We start from the raw sequence: 18,941 nt of genomic DNA on the forward strand, positions 1-18,941 counted from the left end.
GGGAGAAGATATTTGCAAATGACACTACAGATAAAAGACTGGTATCTAAGATCTACAAAGAACTTCTCAAATTCAACACACAAGAAATAAATAAACAAATCAAAAAATGGGCAGAAGATATGAACTGATGCTTTTCCAATGAAGACATACAAATGGCTAACAGACACATGAAAAAATGTTCAAAATCATTAGCCATCAGGGAAATTCAAATCAAAACCACACTGAGATACCACCTTACGCCAGTTAGAATGGCAAAGATAGACAAGGCAAGAAACAACAATTGTTGGAGAGGATGTGGAGAAAGGGGATCCCTCCTACATTGTTGGTGGGAATGCAAGTTGGTACAGCCACTCTGGAAAACAGTGTGGAGGTCCCTTAAAAAGTTAAAAATTGAGCTACCCTATGATCCAGCCATTGCACTACTGGGTATTTACCCCAAAGATACAGATGTAGTGAAGAGAAGGGCCATATGCACCCCAATGTTCATAGCTGCATTGTCCACAATAGCTAAATCGTGGAAGGAGCCGAGATGCCCTTCGACAGATGACTGGATTAAGAAGCTGTGGTCCATATATACAATGGAATATTACTCAGCCATCAAAAAGAACGATTTGTCAACATTTGCTGCAACATGGATGGGTCTGGAGGAGATAATGCTAAGCGAAATAAGTCAAGCAGAGAAAGACAATTATCATATGGGTTCACTCATTTACAGAACAGAAGAAGTAGGAAGATCGGTAGGAGAAGAATGGGAAGAAGAAAGAGGGGGTAAACAGAAGGGGGAATGAACCATGACAGACTATGGACTCTGGGAAACAAACTGAGGGCTTCGGGGGGAGATGGGATAAGCTGCTGATGTGTATTAAGGAGGGCACGTATTGCATGGTGCACTGGTTGTTATATGTAAGTAATGAATCATGGAACTTCACATCAAAAACTAGGGATGTACTGTATAGTGACTAACATAATATAATAAAAAATATTATTAAAAAAAAGATAAAAAGCTTCTGCACAGCAAAGGAAACAGTCAACAAAACTAAAAGGCAACCTACAGAATGGAAGAAGATATTTGCAAATGCTGTATCAGATAAAGGGCTAGTATCCAAGATCTATAAAGAACTTATCAGACTCAACACCCGGAAAACAAATAATCCAGTCAAGAAACGGGCAGAAGACATGAACAGACATTTCTCCAAAGAAGACACACAAATGGCCAACAGACACATGAAAAAATGCTCAGCATCACCTGGCATCAGGGAAATATAAATCAAAACCACAATGGGATACCACCTCACACCAGTCACAATGGCTAAAATTAACAAGGAAGACCTCAATATTTGTTCAATTAACAGCTGCCAGCATTGATTCAGGTTTCTCTCTTCTTTACATTTCTCGCGGCCCTACATCAAACACATGACAACGTTCACCTTTCTTCACATTCCTCATGTACCCTCAAAGTCTCTCTAGCTAAATTTAAAGAAAAAAAAACCCTCCAGCATTTGATATGTTCATTTTCCTCCAATTATGCACTAATTTTTGTCCTTTTGTCCTTTGTCTCTATACTTCAGGGCAATGAGTTCAGGGAAACAGAGCAAACAATCAGAAGGAAATAATTAATATGAGTAACAGCGAATTTAAGAAGGTTATTATTATTATTACTATTATTTTGAATTTGAGGAATTTATAAACAAAGCACTATTGGTGAGATTTCACACCCTTTTTATAATGTGTACTGCTAAGCCTACACCAGCCTATGTTCTAGACAAAATTTTAAAAGCTGAATGATTTGAAAAGTAATATAATCTTAATTTCAGAATGTACAAAATTGAAATATTTTATTTCTACATTTTCAATGTTGGCATAAGTTGATTCCATGTTGTATTTCATTTAGAGAAGACTACCAAATAGAGAGAAAACATCTGCATTTAAAACAAGGACCTGAGTCATGGAACTTGCAAATATTTTTGCTTTAAAAAAGCACCAATGATTAATTTTTTTTAGAGATTTATTTATTTATTTTGAGAGAGAGACAGAGCAAGGGAGCAGGGGAAGGGCAGAGGGAGAAGGAGATAGAGAATCTCAAGCAGACTCCCTCCTGAGCACAGAGCCCAACACGGGGCTCGATCCCATGACCATGACCTGAGCTGAAATCAAGAGTTGGATGCTTAACTGACTGAGCCATCCAGGCGCCCTAATGATTTTTTTTTAATTCTCCAAAGTAACAGGATAGTTGCATAAAATACGGTTCTACTTAATAACCATTAGAACTTCTTTTTCTCTGTTAGCTTTTGTAGAAGATGGTCTATTATTATTATCTCTAGAAACTTAAACTGATGTTTTCTGAAAAGCTACCACCTGCATGTAAATATAACTGCCCATGACCATGTCACACGCATCCTCGGAACCTACTGCACATCTCAGGAGCGGACTGATGGCACTGCAGGCGGCAGGCCCTTATATCAGACCATCTGCACCTGAATCCTGACTCTGCCACTTATGGGGGCTGTGACTCTCAACAAGTTAATTAACATTTCTGTGCCTCAGTTTTGTCATCTGTAAAGAGGGGATGGAGATGACATCTACTCATAAGCTTGTTGTGAGAATTAAATAAATTAATACATTTCCAATACTTAGAACACTGCCTGGTAGGGAGGACATGCCCCTCGAGTTTCACTAATCTTTGATCCGCTTTGATTTTTCTTCCAACCTAGTAAGTTCAAAGTTGCTTACCAATCTGGGATCGATTTCTTCATTAAGAACGGCTTCGTTCTTTATGAGCGCCACTCGTTGTGCAAATCTGCAGGTAGATATTGACTCCTAGAAAGCAAAATAACTCCTTAAAATGTTATGGCTTAGAGCGATAACCCTTAATTTTTGTTCACGGAAGAAAGCAGCACATCTAAAGAGTGATGTGTATAAAACACAATGAGGGAACAACCTCCAACAGGAAGCTTTGCTCTTGAACATCAGTTTTCCTAAAATTTTATTTTGGCTTAATAAAATGATCCCTGCCAAACATGTGGAAGATTGCGAGGTCCTACCTGGCAACTGCATGTATTTTTCAACTACTGATCTATGAAACCAGAGCCACACATATAAATCATAATCACAGCAGATACTATTATAACCCACACACCTGAATGACTACAAAATAAACATTTATAACAGGCCAGAAAGAGGCTTTGCAAGACATCTCAGAATGCACTTCGGGGTGGCCTTGTTTTGGAAGACACCTTGCCACTTCCTGTTTTCCTCTTCCTGAGAAAGTCTGGATCCCAAAGATTAGACTGTAATGTATAAAACATGAAGCTGAGTCTAAAGAAATCCAGGAAAGCCAATCAGTAGCCAGCCCCTGACAAGCCATCCTGTGTGATGCGCTCAGTGACAGGTCTAGGGACACACCCTAGAGATGCCTCCAAGGTATCTTAGTAATCAGGAGCTAAACAGAAGAAAAGCTAATGGGTCTCCTCTCTCATTCCCTCTGGCCAAGATAACTAATCCAGCAGCAGGCTCCCCAAAATTTGTGTCTGAGCTTTCTTCCCACCATCCTGGGCTGTGTGAAGTCCATTTTCAGATGGGGGTAATCATAATGTTGGCAAACCAGCCAAAGCTGTGAACTCTGTAGGGTGTTTACATCTCAAAGCATACCCTAACCCAGTTGAAAAGATGGAAACCCACCCAGGACGCTCAACACCATCTCATAAACTAGCAACAGAAATTCAGACTGCGATCTCCAGAAAGAACCAACATACGTCGATATTCCTTTTCTCTAAAGAGAGTGTTGCGATCATGGTCGTCATGCAGTTCCCTCCCAAACTGTCTCTTAGGACACTGGTCATCATGGAGTTCCTGTAGGGAATGTGTGCACGGTGTTTTTCGGAAAGAGCAATGATCACCTGTGGTGCGGTAGAAAAATAATGGCATTCGATTAGCAGAGAAAGCACATCTGATGCTCAGCTAAACTGCAACTGTAATGAAAATTCAAACAGAAATCATAACCGAATGCAGGGTGACATCTAAAACTTGGGTTCAGAATACCTTAACACGATTTGGTACAATAATGGTGGAGATGGAGGGGTGTAAACAGCAGAAACATAGTACCATGAATGCTGTGATTTTTGGACAGATGATATACCTTAGCATAGAGTAGGATACATTATTATCCTGTCTTCAACCACTGGAAAATTCATGTAAAACTCAAGAGTAAATCAAGCCAGAGTTTTAAAATCCTACCAAAATTGCTCTCTATGACCCATCTTCAATGTAGAAGAGGCAGAGCAGTAAATAGAACTGTGAGAGACAGCAGGGGTGAATGGTGGGGACCCAAGACTCTGGTACCACACTGTCCAGGTCCAAATTCTAGCCCTACTAAGGCACGTCACTCAACATCTCTGCTTCAATGTCCTCAACTGTAAAACAGAGAAACGATAACATCTACCTCATAGGGAGTTGGGATGATTAAGAATTAAAATGCACAAATTACTTTGAGAAGTACCTAGCCCAGTGCTGTATACATGTTTGCTACCCTTCTAAGTGATGGGGGAAGTTTGTTGGTACAGCTAAGGCTTGCTCATCTTACTCTTCAGTTAATAGGAAGGTACTAGCTGGATGAAAGGCTGCTGTGGAGCTGTCCCCAGAGGGAGCCACCAGGGGTTCAGGGTTTTCCTGGGAAGATGAACCCAGTGCTAGGATGTCCACCCCAAGCATCAGTAATAAGGCACCTGCAGAGGTGACTTCAGGGGCATCACAAGGCCCTGACTCCTGAAAATACCTCTGCTAACACCTACCATTGTTCCAACCTTCCCTCCTCTCAGGTGTGCAACCCCCACCATCAGAACAACTTCTACTCCCTTGGTTTATAAAACAAGATTGTTTTCGAAGGCTTGGGGCAAAAGCACATAACACCACTGGTCCTGCATTAAATTCATGACCAGAGATCTTATCACAAACCAGATATCCTGTGATAATTTCTCTCAAAAATTACTTCTCCACTCGCAGAAATGAGGCCTTCACATCTTATCCCTTTGTTTCAGACCTCCACCCAGCCTCCTCTCCCTGCCTTTAGTCTTAGCTGATGATCACACACCCTTCCATTAAAAGGGAGCAGCCTGAGCAGAACCATCTCCTGTCCTATCATTAAATGCCCCCCACACTCTGCCCTTCCTTGTGTCACCAAACTGCTCATTCTAAGGCCAGCTCTCTCCCTCTTCTCCTCTCACTTACCTTGCTCCTACAATTATCCCTTCTCTTCCACATCAACTTCTCTCTCTCACCTGGATCATTCCCATCCTTCATGCCCAACTTGGCTCTTGCCAAGGTTATCAGAAACCCCCATTGTACCTAGAGCATTTATTGCCATCTTATTAGACTTCTGAGTTGAGTAAGCATTCAACACAGGTACTCACTGCCTCCTTTTAGACACACTTTATTCATTGGTAACCAAGACACCACACTTTCCTGGTTTTCATCTTTCCCCAAACACTAGTTAACGAATGCTTCCTTTCCTTCTTCCTCAATTATAAGCACTGGAGTGCTCCAGGGCTCAGTCTGTGATCCTCTTCTCTTTCTTATTTACACTCTCTCCCTATGGAATCTCATCCAATCCCCTGGCATCAAATACATATATATCCTGACATCTCCCCAATTGATATCATCAGCTTCCATATGTTCCCTGAGCTGCTATCTCTGAGGCAACCCTAAATCTCCACTTGGATGTCTATTCTTGACCTTCTCTCCCCTCTCCCCATGAATCTGGTTCTTTTCTGGGCTTTACCCATCATTATTGATGGCACCACCATCCACCTACTGGCTCAGGCCAAAACCCTGGGCATCATCCTTATTTCCACTCATTTCCAACATCTAATCCATCAGCAGTTTCTATGAGTTTTACCTAAAAGACATGCCCAGAATTGGACCACTTTTCCCACTTCTTCTGTCACCACTCCAGGTCAAGCTTCCATCATTCCTTCCTTGGACAACTACACAAGGCTTTGACTCAGCCCCTGTTTCTCTTTTTGCCTGCCACACAGCCCCCCACCCTTGGTCTACTCTCCACATAGAAATCTTTATAAAATATAGGTTATATCAAGTCACTTGCCTGCTTACAACCTTCTTATAGCTTCCTGAAACACCGTAATGACCCAACTCCTGCATGATCTGGTCCCTGTCTTCCTATCTGTCATCTTCTGTTGCGCTTTCATAGCCCACATTGGCCTTGCTGTTGCTCCACCATACCAAGATTGTCTCCACGTCATCACCTTTAAATTTGTTGTTCTTTTATCTAGAATGTTGCCCAGATTTTCATATAGCTTCCTGTTTCACATCATTCAAATCTTAGCTCAAATCTTGTCTCCTCACAAGTGCTTTCACTGAACACCTTGTCAAAAATAATGCACCTATATCCAGGCTATTAATCTATTTAATTTTTCTTGCTGTTATTATCATTATTTCAAATTATATTCATTTATTTATTTTTTTTTTTAAATCTGCTTCCTCACTTGGCGTTCAGCTTCATTAGGCCAGGGACTTTGTTTCTCTCATTCAGTTCTACCCCACTGCCTAGAGCAGTATCTGGCCCACAGTCCATGGAGCAGAAACTACATACTCAGTTCTCAGGATAGCCCCCATTCTAGTTTCACTTACTAGGAAGCTACACTTCCAAGTCTCTCTTACAACTCAACGTTCTACGTGAGACCTAGCTCCATCAAAAGGACACCCTTGTGTCGGGCTGAGAGGTGAGTGATGAGAGGTGGTGGCCACCAAGAGGAAGGTCAGTTTTATAGGAGAGTGTGGTGGCAAAGGCCTCTGATTCCTTTGAAGTAGCTGCAGGAACTTTCTGGAATCCAGGACTTATTGTCCTGGGTGCCAAGGGGGAATAATGGTAGTATTTCGTAGAGCAGTTCAGTGGTGTGGTTAGATGTGTCTCCCGTTTGCCCTGCTCCAGGCTGGGTAGTGTCCAAGCCCAGTTTTCTAACTTTTCTTGAGGTTCTTTATGTTTAATAAACTCTATGTTGCATAAATTAGCTACAGTAGGTTTTCCAGTTTATGATTAAGAAATCTAATACAACATGTGTTTGACACCTTTATGTGAAATAAATGGATAAATAAATGAGTAGATTAATTAGCTTCACCTAGGAAGACAGCACAAGGGTCAATAGTGTGGAATGAGATTTGGCGGAACTAAGTTGTGATGTAATTGGAAAGGAAGTGGGGAAATTGGCAGACCCAAATCTGAGTGGCAAGGTGAGCAGAACTCCAGACCTTCAGAGCCGAGAGGACAAATGAAATATCTCTAACAATCAAGGCAGACCCAAATACCAAACACCAGATCAAACAGGGGTTGGTCTGACAGATGTGTGCAGAAGGTGGCATTACTGCTTATGAATCATAATTAAGTATCTGACAGTGTTCTAAGTACTTTGAAATTCTTTCATAAAACAAATGTCACTATTTTTTCCTGCTCCAGGAAACAATATTAATATCTCTTCTATTCAACAGCTTTATGACAACTTAGATGACATAAAGGAGAATATGCTTATTAAACCTCCTGTTGATATTAAATTCAATGGGGTTAGTTAATTTGCTATTGGTTGCAGTAACAGAAAATGTAACCCAAACTGGATTTAATTATAAGGGAAATTTATTGGCCCATGTAACTATAATAAGGAGGGTTTAAGGTTACACATAACCCAAAAGGTCAGTGCTACCACCAAGGATTTATTTTTTGCCAATATCTCTGCTCTACCTTCTATGCTGTAGAAGTCTGCCTCTCTTCATGGCCATGGGATGGCTGCCAGATGTCCTTATTTATAACTGATGTGAGAAAGTTCTCTAATCATTAAACATACATCCTGAGCTTCCCTGGGGACCAACTTGGGTCATGGGCCCATCTCTGAACCAATCACTATAGCCAAGGCTCCAACTGGCTTAGACTAGTCAGAGTCTACTCCTGGAGCTGGGATGGGCTCCTGGCTGCTACTCTTGCAGTGAATGTTGTAGAGGCAATTCCAGTGCCCTTTCCAGAAAGGGTTCTAAAATGGTTCAAGAGAATAATTAAAATTCCAAGTGCGATTATGGGTTGGAAAGCATGCTCTTTAAAAATGGGAAAAATGAAAGCAGTGAATAATAAAAGAAAGAACCTAGGATCTAGAGGCAGAATCTAGCTGCCCCACTTGTGCGATTTTAGGTAGATATTTTATGTTTATTAGTCTCTGTTTCCTCACCTGTAAAAGTGGGATTAGAATACCGGCCTATCTCACAGAAATGTTTTAAAGATGAATAGAGATTGTTTCTGGGATAGTAAAACAAAAAGCACTCCACGTTTGCAGGGGTATCCAGGCTTTGTTCTTTAGGATCCCTCTGGACACCTGTTACAGCCAAATAAAGCCAGTCCTGGGCCATTTCTCTACCAGAGGGCTCTGAACAGGCATCTTCTCAGCTCTAAAGGAGCCTGGGAATATCAGAATAAGTACAGACCCCTTGAAGAAGACACAGATCTTCAGAGTGACCCAGAAATGGATGGTATTTGGGAAAGAGGCAAAGTGGATTATTCTCTACGGGGCTGCTTTGGGCTCTCTAAATTGGGCCGGAACCAAATGATCTGAATGGCACAGGCTAAGGAGATGGTTATACAACCTGGATTTTTTTTTTAAATGTTTACTCCCATTTGGGATTTCATGTATAAATACAACAAAATGTTCCTGAAGGCATTCTTTAAGCAATGAAGAGTGGAAACTCACATTATACTTAATAGTATCTCCAAGTACCTAGAAAGTATTCTTAAAATCAATAACTCAGATATACTATTTAATGAATTAAAGAGATTTTCTTTTAAAGACCTCAGAAGCACATGGAAAATTATCTTCTGAAAACTGACAATGATTTGGAGTGGTTACAGCTGGCACTGGCAACATTAGTTTTTCTCCTGCACATACACATTCAGTGGAAGCCAAGTGGAAACTGAAACTCTGAAGAAGTCCCACTTATAGTGGATAACTGGCTGAAGGCAACCCCGATTCTGATTTCTGTAAAGGCAGAGAGCAAACACTCTGTTCTCAGTGGTTTCTGACTTGATGTTTGGGCTGACAGAGACCAAGGGTCACACCAGGAGCACTGAGTGAGGCTTATGGGTTAGAACAAGTATGCCTGTCCCCTTCCTTTTCTTCCATGGACTTAATTTCTAGGGCCAAGATGTACCCTGTTATTGTGGCTTAAAATGTTTTCGAGGAGACTTTTTGGAAAGAGTACTGCATACACAAGGAAAATTCCAAAACCAACAATACTCTGACAGAAATTTATTTACTTATAAGCACAATAAGGTGCATTCTCAGAAAGACTGTACCCTGCGAGCAGGTGTAAGGTCCATTATGATGGCCAGAAGGGCAATGACAGTTCTGCATGGAATTTCTATAACCAATGTGGGCTAATAAATGTAAGAGAGGTTACCAAATTGTCTGTTTCCTAGGACATTTCCATCTACATATTGAAACTAAGATCGAGAGGATGTAATTAATTACAAACATTTACCTGAATTGCTACTACAGCATTTATGACTGTATGTAAGGATTTGTTTATATGCTTTGCTCCTTCACTGGATACCATGATAGTACCGACTACTTCTCAATCGTCCATTTATCCCCATTGTCTAATATAACTCATAGCACTTCATGGACACTTAATCACAGTTTGTTGAATGAATGAGTGAGTGAATGAACGAATGAATGAATAGAGTTAAACTAAAGTGTGTTACACTTCCGGTCTTGTTAGCCCCATAATCAAGTCCTACATAAAGAAAACCTAGGTATAAAAGTCCTTGAATTTTATTATTTCATTAATGGTAGTTACCCCCTCTTTTTATTATTCTCATTCCCCTGTACTCCTTGGTTCTCTCCCACTTATCTCTTTCTGTGTGAAATTCCATAATTTCTCTACTACCCACCTACTTCCTCTCTTGCCACAACTCCTAGATTTATTCAACCCCATGTATCTATGGCCATATCCTGCAGTTTTCCATATTTATGTCCCTCTTCCCTCTCGTGCTAATCTTCCCCTCCTTCTCTCTCTGTTGCCTTATGCTATAACCTCCAGGAAGACACGTGTAGATCAGTGTAAGTAGTTAACAACCGGAGTGATGCACTGGGTGCTCATGAAGCAGATAACTGACATTCAGAAAGCCAAGGGTCAATGACATGTGAGTATTGCTGTGGCCCTGGCTGAATTGAGCCCCCTGGACCGGAGCTAAGGGCTAATGGACTCCCAGTTCCCACTGCCCGACATGCTCGAACCCCAGCCCTGCCTGCTTCCCTCCTACATGTTCTTTGAGTCTCTGTTTAATATCAGCCCTGAGAGAACTTTCATTCCCTTTGCCCTCCTCAGCCAAAGTCCGGTCCCCTATTACAAGCTCTCCTCACCCCTTGGCCTTTCTCTGCATAACTCACCTGGATGACAGCCAAGTATTTAATGACTATTTATTCCATGCACATCTCCCTGCACTGGCCCCTGAGACCTTTGGCACAAGGACTGTTTCTACTTTGCTCAGCACTATGCTCCAGTGCCTGACACAGTCCTCAGCACACTACTGCTCCTTGTAAATGTTTGTTAAATAAATAAATTCATTACATAGAAAATCAAATGCATAGAGCCACCAAGACTACTCACATGAGGCTGATGTCACAAGAATTTTGAAGAGAAGAGATGTGGGGAGAGGAAGAGTTTTAATGAGAAGTAGCAGCTTGCAAAGTTGTGTAGAATGAAGAGAGAGGATTAGGGGCAGAGCGTTTTCCTTGAGTGATTACAACTGGTGGAAATTCGGATTTAACTAATGAATATAATTTTGTATGAAGAGATGGGCGTAATGGGAATTAAAGCAGACAGTGCTACCATCAGAAACAACTAGGTGTATTTCTTTGAAATAAAGCACTTTTAATACAATCCATTATGTTTTCTTATCAGTATTTTATAAGTGTTCTACTAAATAAAAAGTTCTGTTAAGCAAAAGTACTATGTAATATTTGAGCAAGGAAGAGCTAGGGAAGGCTGACTCTTGTCAGAAACACTAAAATCATCTGAACACCACGCAGGCCATAAATCTGTGGGTGCTGCCTTACTGGGGTTCATTTAGTCAGAGCCTAACTGCATGCACCTTGTTCGGATACAACTCCCTTAGGTTTCTTTCAATCAGTTTTCTCAGCCAACTTCACCATTAGAAAGCATTTAACATCAGGACAATATCAGTCTCAAAAGGGTTCATTAGGCAGTAAAAGAAAAGGAGGGGGGTATTCTGTTTGTTTTTTCAAATCTTTTAGCCTCCAACACTCATTAGCAAGTCCTTCTGCCTTGCCAATATACTCAGTGCTTCTTCACTCCAAGTTTTTCATCATGCTTCTCTTTTTTTTTCTTAGAATTTGGAAGTAGTTGCCATCTTTAACATTCAACTCACAGCACTCTACTCACAGAGCTGAAAGAACTTGAGAAATCATCTAATTCAATATGCTCATTTTAGGGATGAGGATTTTTTTTTCTGGAAAATTTATTTAGCTAAATTCAGATGAGCTTTCTTTGTACTTGGAGTCAAATTCAGAAATCAAAAATAAAGCACACACTGGGATAGATTGTAGTAAACTTGGGGTAGGAGTTGGGAGGGGAAGCTACAGCAAAGAGAAACTTCATAGGCTCACAATTACCAGCTTAGATGAAGTCACCAGAAGCTCAAAAGATATCAGTCATCTCTAAATTATGTTCCCACAATTAATCTTCTAGCCTGAAAAGATAGGCCATGGGAGGCCATTTATAACCTATATTCCTACCCATTACAAATTTTATAATAAAAACAATAAGGTCTAGTGAGAGAAAACACGGGCTTTGGAGTCAAGAAATTCAAGATTCAAATCCTCATCTCGCCATTTGCTGGTAACCTCGGGAAAGCCTCAGGAAGACCTGAGTTTTAAAATCTGCAAGATGGGTATAACTAATACCAACAATATAGGGCTGTTGTAAGGTTTAAATGAAACGGTATATACAAAATGCTAGTAGCCACACCAATGTTCACAGCAGCATTATTCACAATAGCCAAAAGGTAGTAACAACCTAAGCATTCATCGATGGATGAATGGATAAACAAGACATGGCACGTGCATATAATAAAACATTGCTCAGCTTTACAGAGGAATGACATTCAAATACATGCTACAACATGGATGGAATTTGAAGACGTTGTGCCAAGTGACACAGACCATATCGAAGAGGACAAATATCGTATGATTCCACTTATAAGAGTATCTAGAACAGGCAAGTTCATAGAGACAGAAAGTAGAATAGAGGTTACCAGGTACTAGGAGCATAAGGAAATGGAAAATTATTGTTTAATGAGTACAGAGTTTCCGTTTGGGGTCATGAAAAAGTTCTGGAAATAGATGGTGGTGATGGTTACACAACACTGTGAACTTAATGACAGAATTGTATGCTTAAAATGATTGAAATGATAAAGTTTATGTTATGTATATTTCACCAAAATAAAAGAAGAAAACGACAAAACAACAGTGTTAGCAGAGTGCCTGATGCAAAGTCTAGCAACACATGGTAGATAGTTACATCCCATTGTGCCCATTTTTACCTGTTCTAAGTAATGTAGGGACAAGTTGATATACTTGGCCTCTGTTAGAAGTTGGCCCCCTACTCCAGTCTTCGCAACTCGCTCTGAACCAGCCAGGTCAACCAAATGAAGTTTGGCATGCCGGACAGTCGCAGATCCTGGTTCCTTGCTTGATAAGTGAATAGTGAAAATGCAGTGGGAACGAGTTGAAGCCTGGTTCATTGGAGTCTATGAAATGAAATTGCAAAACAAAATTAATGTGAACAATGAGAATTTTTGCAGACTACCAAAAGTTTAGATTTATGTTTCTAATGGTATGACATTTCCAGTGAAGCCAATGCAGTCAAACTCAACAAAAACTTTGTAGCTGAGATCTCTTAAAGTGAGTTATTTTTAATATACTGTCTCTTGAATGAATGACTGTCTCTTGAATTGCATGAATAGATGGGTTGATTCAGAAAATGAGGAAAGAGTTCGAATGAAGTAAAGCTTGAGTCCTCTTACTAATATGATAACTTGATTTCATTACATGACCACAGTCCCTACCTTAACCTTGGTTAGCCATATTGCAAATGCTTAATGGGAATGTCATGGGGAAAAAGGTGAAAAATGGATGCACCGGGGGAATTCATTACACACTTGTAATAAACACAACCCACAGACGAGGATGCCCAGTATCACTGCTACTACCCAACAGTGAACGGGGGACCCAGCCAATGTAATACAAGAAAAAGAAATACAAGTCATAGTGACAGGAAAAGAAGAAATTAAAACATCATTACGTACAGAAAATATGCTGGTCTACATAGAAAATACAGGAGCATCTATAAACTGTTAAAAACTAAGAAGTTTAGCAAGGTTGCTGGATGCAAGATCAACATGCCAAATCAAGGAAGTTCTAATAAACCACCAATCATTAATCAGGAAATATAATATTATTTATAATGGCCACAAAGACAATGAAATAACAGGGTATTAATCTTATAAAAATGTGTGATTTGTAGGGAAATGATATTAGAAGATACAAAAAGGAAACCTGAGGAAAAGGCGTCCTAGATATTAATGTACCATGTCAGGGATGGGAAAATTAAAAATTCATCTCTATATTAATCTCTCTATATTAACCTATATATTCAATGAAATTGAAATAAAAATACCACACATTATATTTGTGGAACAGAACAAATTGATTCCAAAACACAGATGGAAGAGCAAATATTAAAAAATAACAAAAATAATTCTGTGAAAGAAGAACAAGAGAGGGGAACGTGTCCTGCTATACATCAGGGTATATCACAATGCCCCAGTAATTAAAACAGTGTGGTGTCACTGCAGGAACAGATAACACAGTCAGTAAAACATGCTGGGCTCATTTAGGCACTCTGTATAGGATAGAGAAGACTTCACACCGCCGTGGAGAAAGGATGGACTAGTTAACAAACGGCACTTAATAACTGGCTCTCCATCTTAAAAAAAAATCAATTTTTTGATTCACATCAGACACACAAATAAATTCCAGAATGTATTAAAGACTTATGAGTAAAATAACAATTTTAACACTAATATAAGAAAACACAGAAGCATATCATAGTCAACCCAAGGTAGTAATAGATCTTTTTTTTTATGAAGATTTGTTTATTTGAGAGAGAGAGAGTGAGAGAACGAGTGTGGGGAGAGGAGAGAAAGAGAATCTCAAGCAGACTCCCCACTAAGCACGGAGACTGACATGGGGCTCTGTTTTATGACACATGAGAGCATGACCTGAGCCAAAATCACAAGTCAGCCACTTAACTGACTGAGCCACCCAGGTGCCCCTAGTAATGGATCATTTATGGTAAGACATCAAACACAAAAATGAATTGACTGAAAGTATTTGACCAAATTATCCATAATTGAAGAACTTCTGGCTGATAAAATCTACCACAAAGATAGAAGACTGGGAGATGATATTTGCAATCCATACAGCTGACAAAAGATTACTATTTGAAATAAAGAACTCCCACATGTCAAAAAGAAAAAGACAACTAAAAAAAAAAAATGAGCAAAGGATATGAACAGGCAACCACTTAAGAGGAAACCTTAACATGGTCAATAAGTATTTGAAAAAAACATGCTCAAACTCACACATAATCAGGACAAATAATTTGAGCCATAATGATAAACTATTTCATTCACATCGTCAGATGGCAAAATTTTTAAAAAACAAAGTCTAACGAGATAAAGTTTGTAAAGATACAAGGAAATAGGAACTTTTATATACTACTGGTGAGAATATGAATTAAGAGCCCATTTTTGAGAACAATCTGACAATATGTGGTAAGGCTGCAGATGCATGTAACCCACAACCCAGCCACAGACTATGAGGTATATTTCCTGGAGAGAAATCTGGAACAAAGAACACCAGGAGAGAGAAAAGGGGGATGATATACACACATATGAACATTCACTGCAACACTGTTTGGGGGTAGAAAGAAATTGGTGCAAGATGTATAACCTAAATGAACATCTGTGGTGGAAAAGATGAATAAACTGGGATAATTCAAACTATAGAAAAGTTAAAATGAAGCACGTTTTGGATAGATTGACAGATGGGATTTCTGAAATGCTGAAGAAAAAAAGCATGTTAAAGAATGATATAAACTTAGATGATCAAAATTGTTATCTGTAAGAGAACTTAGGTAATCATAAAAGCAATGTTATCTAAAAAATTTGTTCATGGCTCTGCAACTTAGGTCATTAAAGTATAAAAATATGGACTGGAAAGACACAGCAAATTAATGATAATAGTTGCCTTTGTGAGGGATACAAAGCAAAAGGCCAACAAGAGGACTTCAATTGTATCTGTAATATCCTATGCATTTAAAATTATCAGAAGCAAACTCTGACACCTAAAAATAAAAAATGTATTTTTTAAATATTTAAAAATATTCCAAATGAATGCTCATATAAGTAAATGTGTGCAGCTCTCCACCCTGCAAAATGGGATTTAATGAAGGAATTTCCATATGGCTGCACATGTATTCAGATAGGGTAACATGGACTAGCTATCTTAACCAGAAATTTCTTTCTGTAAATCTGAGCTCTTCGTATGCACCATTGTTGATTTATACCAAGTAGCAAAATACACAGATGTCAAAATACTGGCATTGTTTTGGTGATGATGTAGCCAGTGAGTTAAATAGACTGAAAATGTGACCCATTACTTGTTGCCACAATAACTATACCCAGATTTGGCCAGTGTGTGATTTTGCATGCTGGAGTGGGTCGGCAAATAACCATGCCTGCAAAACCGCAAACTCAAATTTAGAACCTAAGTTGAGGTGTCTTGAAAGTGACTGGAAGTTATTTGCAGAACTTAAACATGGGTTTCATTTCACTGTTATATTCGCACAACAATAAATCCTGCAGTACTGTCACAAAAGTCAAATTGACGATCGATACAAATGAGTAACACAGAGACGATCCCCAACAGCTGTCTTCAGCTTCTATGTGGATATACTGAAATAGCAGTAAAATGTGGCCATTAGCAAATAATGGAAGAGCGTACCCATTTCAAAGGAATGTGAGATTTACTTCAAATTAAATTGTATTTCTGGAGTCTGTAATTAAAATGCAGTAATATGCTGTCGGAGTCCATGCCTACAATTTTGTAACTTCTCATAAATATTTCCTGCATGAAGTAGTAGTTGATGGCCTCTTAGCTAAAATTTTCTTAAACCTCAGAAAACATTCTTTAAGTGTAGCCATTTTAAGTGTGATTGGATGTGCTGGTGTCTGCTCTGTGCTTATTTAAGGGTGTCTTTATGTCTCATAAGCATGCCCCTACGTTTGTCCTTTTAAAGGGAAAATTGTATTAAAACATTTCCGAAGCTGCCTAAGAACAGACGGCACCAGTTAGGCAGATTCATGCAAATTTAAGCGCACATTTTAAACAAATGTGCTCTTGGCACTACAGCCTATGTCTTTGGAAAAATTTTAGTGATGATTAATCATCCACATGCAGAGAGCTTTCACATTTCATATCAGTCTATGGCTACAGCGCTGCATCAGGCAGCACAAAGATGAAAAGGAAAATGAGACATAGACCTTGCCCTCAAGGAATTTAGAATCTAGTTCAAGAGCTAAAGCAAAACAAGTGAAATGAGAGTGAATGATGAGAGAAAGGCAAATGGGAAATCAAGAAACCTGTTCTCAGCGTTGAGCATCCCAATCCTCTAGGTAATACCTAGGAATGCTAACCTTGCCCTCATTCTGGAAGTTCTCCACCCACCCTGCCCTTCCTTGGTTTCTATAATCAAACACTGTTCTGGCACTTTTTTTTTTTTTTTTTAGAGAGAGAGAACTCACGTGAGCGGGGTATGGTGGGGGGTGGGGGATGGCAGAGGAAGAGAGAGAGCCTTAAGCAGGCTCCAGGCTCCAGGCCCAGTGCCGAGCCCAACATAGGGCTTGATCTCACAACTCTGAGATCATGACCTGAGCCAAAATCAAGTGTCAGAAGCTTAAGCAACAGAGCCAACCAGGCTTCTTGGGTTCTGGCACTTTCTAAATGCTGTCTCCTTTTCCTTTATTGGATCCTTTTCTCTCCAGTCCTTAAAACAGGCATGTCCCAAGCTGTGTTCATCATATTTCTTCCCCTTGGAAAGCTCTTCTATAGCTCTGATTATCACTGGATAGGTACTATACTGTGATTGAAAGTCATACACCAATGATTAGAATTTGGTATTGGAACACCTGGTTTCAAGTCCTGGTTCCATCGCTTACTAGTGTTGAAATCTTAAGCAAATTTACATAATTTTGGTCCTCATGTCTTTGCAATGCCATAATAAGACTTGCTTTGCTGGGGCACCAGACTGGCTCAGTCAGTTAAGCGTCTGACTCTTGGTTTTGGCTCAGGTCATGATCTCAGGGTCATGAGATCGAGCCCCACATCTGGCTCCACGCTCAGCAGGGAGTCTTCTTGAGATTCTCTTTCCCCCTCTCCCTCTGCCCCTCCCTCCACTTGTACACACTCTCTCTCTAAAATAAATAAATAAAATCTTAAAAAAAAAAAGACTTGCTTCGTTGCAAAGAGCTATACTGAGTGTTGAAATGGCCCACGAACCATAAAAGATCAGATAAACGTCCATCCCTGTTGATATTCACTCTATTCAGATGACTCCCATACCCTTATTTCCAACCACAAATTCTCTGTACACTAGATTAGAATGTGTACAAGCTCATCCGATAATTGTCTCTAAAATGACATCTTGGACCTAATGTTCCCCCACAACCATCTCATCACTTTCCCTCATTCTGTGTCCTACACATGGGTATCCAATCCATTCTATTCCTGTTGAATTTACCTCCACTTCTCTCTAAATATCCTTTATCTCTCACCTAGGTCATGACATTCTCTCCTTATTTATCTCCCCATATTTACTCGTCTCCTCCAATTGTTTTCCACCTTGCAGACAGAGTAATATTTTTAAGTCATATCTGATTATGTCAATCCTACCTATATCCCTGAATTAAACTATCATGCTCCCTAAGACTAAATATCTCTAGTTACTTCAAGTGTGTCTTAAGCAGCTGTTTCTCAAAATCTTTTTAAAAATACAGCAGGTATTGTGACACCCTGAATTGCATCTATTCTTTCTAATGTAGCCTCACCACGGCAGAGGACATTGGAATCTGGACAATCTAAATCTTGTGTTGCTAGTAAATAGCACTTGAATTATTCTACCTTTTGAAGTACTCCACCTTTTTACCCATGCTATGAAATTTGTTTGGGAAACACACACACTCGCACACATACACACACACACACACACACACACACACACACACACACATTTGATGACTGATTTAATTAGATTGTTACAATCTCTTGAGATATTTCTGGAACTGATTTTTGGTGGGTTTTTTTGTTTTGTTTTTTGCAATTTTGTGCTATCTGTAAATGAAACTATCCTCATCCAAACATTTTGTACGACATCTAACAGAGCAGAACAACAACACTGCATGAACACTCCTACTCTCTATCCTGATAGGCAACAGTTTTGGACATTTTCCAATTGGCTTCAATCCAAGTACTTTCATATACCTTCACTTTCCCTTGATATCCCCAAGGATATTTTGAGAGAGTTTATTAAATAAATTGGATTGATATATGAATTTTTATAACCTTATCAAAAAAGTGAATAGAATTAGTTTAGGGTGAATCAATGTTGACTTTTTCCTAATTGCTTACTGACAGTTATTTAAGAATCCTTGATCAGATTCTTGTCTTAGGGCTTGGTATCAAAAATATTTACTTGCTATTTTCCAAATATGTTTTCCTTTTTGTAATAATTGAAAATAGATGACTTTCTTT

General features: G+C 39.4%; 1 protein-coding gene across 10 annotated transcripts in view; it reads right to left on the bottom strand.

The window, feature by feature from the left end:
- The window catches only part of KIF6 (kinesin family member 6), a 465,947-nt gene that overhangs the window by 315,271 nt on the left and 131,735 nt on the right, over window positions 1-18,941 (bottom strand). For 8 of the 10 annotated variants that reach the window (XM_034660659.1, XM_034660662.1, XM_034660661.1 and 5 more), the window contains 3 exons: window positions 12,611-12,817; window positions 3,753-3,896; window positions 2,731-2,817 (listed from right to left, as the gene is read on the bottom strand). In XM_034660659.1, the coding sequence (XP_034516550.1) occupies window positions 2,731-2,817; window positions 3,753-3,896; window positions 12,611-12,817 (438 nt within the window). Of the gene's footprint in view, window positions 1-2,730; window positions 2,818-3,752; window positions 3,897-12,610; window positions 12,818-18,941 lie in introns of those variants that run through there. The other 2 variants (XM_034660667.1, XM_034660666.1) reach the window with 1 other exon arrangement.

The sequence above is a fragment of the Ailuropoda melanoleuca genome, chromosome 5, assembly GCF_002007445.2.
Source record: "Ailuropoda melanoleuca isolate Jingjing chromosome 5, ASM200744v2, whole genome shotgun sequence".
In the NCBI taxonomy this organism is placed as follows: domain Eukaryota; kingdom Metazoa; phylum Chordata; class Mammalia; order Carnivora; family Ursidae; genus Ailuropoda; species Ailuropoda melanoleuca.